Below are 3,786 nucleotides of genomic sequence, written 5' to 3'. Positions count from 1 at the left end.
AGCACTTCTGGAATGCCCAAACCAGGAAGGGTGCTCGCAAACACACAGAGCATTCTGACAGTGTCCTCCTTGTCTAATGTGAGGTGACTGGCTACTCCCGATTCCTGGGAAAAGCAAGGGTGAATACTCTGTAAAGGTTGGCCGTGGGCACAGGGAGGCAAATGGAGGCACAGAAAGGAACTCCCCGGTAGCCTTGCCACCTGCCCCCCAGGATCCTAAGATCGGCTCTCTCCCTTTCCTTTCCTCAAGCTCTGCTGCTTACCCATTCCATCTCTCCACTTTACCAACCACTACAAGGACTTCCAACACCAGTGCCGAAGCTGCCCCTTCCCTGGTAGTAAGCGGCAGAGGTCATGAGTTGCACAGTGATGATGGTCAGAAATCGGGACCAGACAGCAGCAGCTGTCACTGCAGTGGGCACTGTTTGGTCTCCCTGGGCAGGGCAGCTTGCCACAAAGCTTTGTGAGGACTTCTCTCCCCGGGAAATTAGAGGCTCCAAGCCGCACCTGCCAGTCCCTGAGTCACGGTGTCAGTCTTCCCCTGGTCCCTGCGAGCAGTGGGGAGGAGAATTGGGAGAGGGGCTCCCGTTGCACCCTAAAAGGGACAATCAGCAGGCTGGCTGTCCCTGTGTTCGACCTGGTTGGCATTCTGTGCTTCCCTATGCAAACAAACCACAGCACCCACGGGAGGCAGTGCACAGAGCCTGTGAGCACACATGGAGAGCCGGGTCCTGGGCAGCTCTGCAGGCTGGGCTCCTCTGGCCGGGGCCACCAACAGGGTGGGGTGTGGTGCATGCAGGGGAAGGCAGATAGAGGGAGATGGGCAGGCCATCATGGGGTCAGGAACGGGCCACCTGCTCAAACCTAGGGAAACAGGGTCAGAAACAGGACAGGCAGGTTTTCTCTTTGGGGAGAAAACCAAATAAAATCATTTAGAGCTGTCAAGTGATAGTGCACATTTTTCGTTGTGACCTTTCTCAGTAGAACCTAAGGCAACAAAGAACAAAGATGAAGGCAGGTATTTCCGGAAGGGCCGGTGTCTCCCGTGGGTGAAGTGTTACTGGACGTTCGCGTACACAAGCACCCATGTGGACATGTCGTGCCTGGTTTCCCGAAACAGAATGAAGACGCGTCCCCCAGGAGGTCTACGAGGGGGCGGGTCAGAAGCAACAGGACGCCATGGCCCTGGACGAAAGGCGGGGACTAGCCGCTGAAAGGCGAGGCTCCTGAGGGCCACCTGCTCCGCTTTGGTTTACAGCTGTCACAAAGGGAACAGCTTCGCGAGAAGTCCCATCCACAAGAGTCAGATGTCGTCAGTCGCTTTTTTTCCAGGGCGGACATCCCCTGCTTCCTTCCAAGTAAAGTGCGGATGGTCGAAGGATACTGGTCTGTCATCTGCCAGTGTCAGTCGGCAATGAAGAATAATAATAAAAAAAGATGCCCCTCTGGTATACATATATCTATATATCTATATATTCTTTTTTTTTTTTTTTGTAATAAAGCCACAAATATAAAACCTTTAAACCGATGTCTCAGACTGTAGGCGAAGGACAAATTTGTGAGATTTGGGGTCTATGAACTCTTCTGAGAGGACGATGAATGGAATTTTCTTCACATTGACCACGAGGCTGAAGTCCAAGCATTTCAGGACAAAAACGATGCCATCCCGCAATCCATTCGTCACAGCCTCGTCACTAACCAGTCTCCACTGCGTCGAGAGCCAGCGCTCCTTGTCATACTGCAGGGTGGGGCCCGCGCTGAGGTAACGTTCTAGAAAGGCCTGAAAAAGAGGGGGAAAGGCCATGAGAAAAGAACTAGCCCGCATCAAGGGCAGTGACGGCAGCGGTGTACCCACCTAATTCCGTTGAAAATGTCTGCCACCAAACCAAGACGGAGCCCGGCTCATCGGGCAGTATACCCATCAGGCCCTCCCAAAGGAGTCCTTGTTGCGGAGGGAGGCCTCCATGGACTTCGTCACTCCCCTCCACCAACTTCCAACTGGAAGCAGGGCGGCTGGGGTGGCTGGCACCTCTGTGTGCGCAGAAGCTGTCTCCGAGGCACCAGCCCGGCCAAGCCATAGCCCCACACGGTGCCTGCCACCGCTTGTACCTGTGCTGGGCCTGCCTGCTCCCACACGACAGCTCCTCAGGGCAAGGGCCGGGCGCAGAAAGGCCCTCGGGGAGCGGAAATGAAAAAGTTAGGATATTCTGGCACACATGCGCAAAAACGCACGCTCCACCACTCATGGGTTGTGTGACGTTGGACAAGTCCTTTGACCACCCTGTAACAGCTCCTCGAGGGGCAGCAGCGAGGCTGACATGGCTGCCTCTAACCGTCTAATGGCACAAAGTAAGCCCAACCAGTGCGGGCAATGATGACTTCCTGTGGGATCAAGTGGGCACAGGCAGGCCAGAGCGGTGCCAGAGCCCATGTGCCCGTCCCTCTCACAAGTCCCCTGCTCTAGCAGTGCTCACCTGCGGGAGGTCTCCAACCCTCCCCCCACCCACTGGTGTCTGTTGTTCCTCCTGGGCCTTCCAATTCTCATCAGACCACCCCCTGAACCTCTGGGCAGATTAACACAGCCTCCTCCAGGTACTTATAATCACTGACCTGACTCCCCCGTGACATTTACTTTCCAGAGGATCGCTGCGGACTTGCGTGTTTGTCCCCTACACTGGAATTAACCCCCCACCCCGGTAGAAACTATTTTTTTAATCCGAATTTCCAGTGTTCCTGGACATAATAGGAGCTCAATGGTGTGTGTATTAAATCAATAGACGGTGGTTTAGTTGTAAGAAAAGAGAAGAAAAAGCAAGTCTGTGATTCAGTCAGGATATACTGGGATTTGTCACTCTGGTCCTAGACACAGGTCAAGGACAGTTTCTACATGGTGTCCCCTTCCATCCACACCTCACTGCTGCTGCCGACTACATTATTTCTGATCCATAAGCCTATATTCCAAGGCAGGAAGCAGAACCGTGCCTAAACACACTTCTAATATAAAAATAGCTCTTATGAATCCTAAGAAAAAGAAACAACTCAGCAATGAGAGAACTGAAAGTAGTAAGAAAATTTATAGGATACTAAATATTCATAGAAAATTAACATAACAAAAAATGCTCTACCACGTTGATAAGTCATGAAATATGAATTCAAACAAACTTTTTTTTTTTGGCCTCTTATGTGGGCAATGAGTAAAAAGAATGGTAACACCCAATATGTCAAGTGTATGCGGGAAATAAACAAAATCGTATCCCAGAGGCAAAGTGTGAAAGAGTAACATCCCATGGAAGAACAATTTGGCAGGACCTCTACCTTTGATCTAGCTGTTCCTCTACCAGAAATTTCTCCTTTGGAAATACCTGCACAGATACACAAAGACCTATGTGAAAAACATACTTGCTGCAACACTGTTTAGACCAGGGGTTGGCAAACTTTTCTCTAACATAAATATTTTCAGCCTCACAAACCACATTCTGTCACTACTGCTCAACTTGGCCTGTGTAGAGAGAAAGCAGCCATAGATGATATGGAAATAAAAGGGTGGGGTTGTGTTCCAATAAAACTTGATTAACAAAAACAGCCAAGCCCCAGTTTAAACTACTGAAAGACATTAATCCAAATGTGCATTGTAAGCATCAGTTACACAAATCACAGTATTCAGCAGGATAAGATGCAGCTATTAAAGAGAATGAATTAGAACCATAGGGCAGAGAGCTGGAAGTACTGACAGGGGAAAACACTGTAGAGATAGTTTTAAGTGAAGAAAGCAAGTTTCCAAGTTCCC

At 50.3% G+C, this 3,786-nt stretch overlaps 1 protein-coding gene across 1 annotated transcript in view; it reads right to left on the bottom strand.

Annotated features, from left to right (window-relative positions):
• Nucleotides 1-1,476: 1,476 nt before the first annotated feature.
• The window catches only part of LOC111143060 (VANGL planar cell polarity protein 1), a 44,983-nt gene continuing 42,673 nt past the window's right edge, over nucleotides 1,477-3,786 (bottom strand). The window contains exon 8 of the mRNA XM_022496501.1: nucleotides 1,477-1,779. Coding sequence (XP_022352209.1) covers nucleotides 1,519-1,779 — 261 coding nt within the window. The 3' untranslated portion in view covers nucleotides 1,477-1,518. The remainder of the gene's footprint in view (nucleotides 1,780-3,786) is intronic.

Source organism: Enhydra lutris, unplaced genomic scaffold, assembly GCF_002288905.1.
Source record: "Enhydra lutris kenyoni isolate GAN:26980312 unplaced genomic scaffold, ASM228890v2 scaffoldscaffold9, whole genome shotgun sequence".
NCBI lineage: Eukaryota > Metazoa > Chordata > Mammalia > Carnivora > Mustelidae > Enhydra > Enhydra lutris.
The sequence above is the reverse complement of the archived record's forward strand: the minus strand, read 5'-3'. Positions and strand labels throughout refer to the sequence as shown.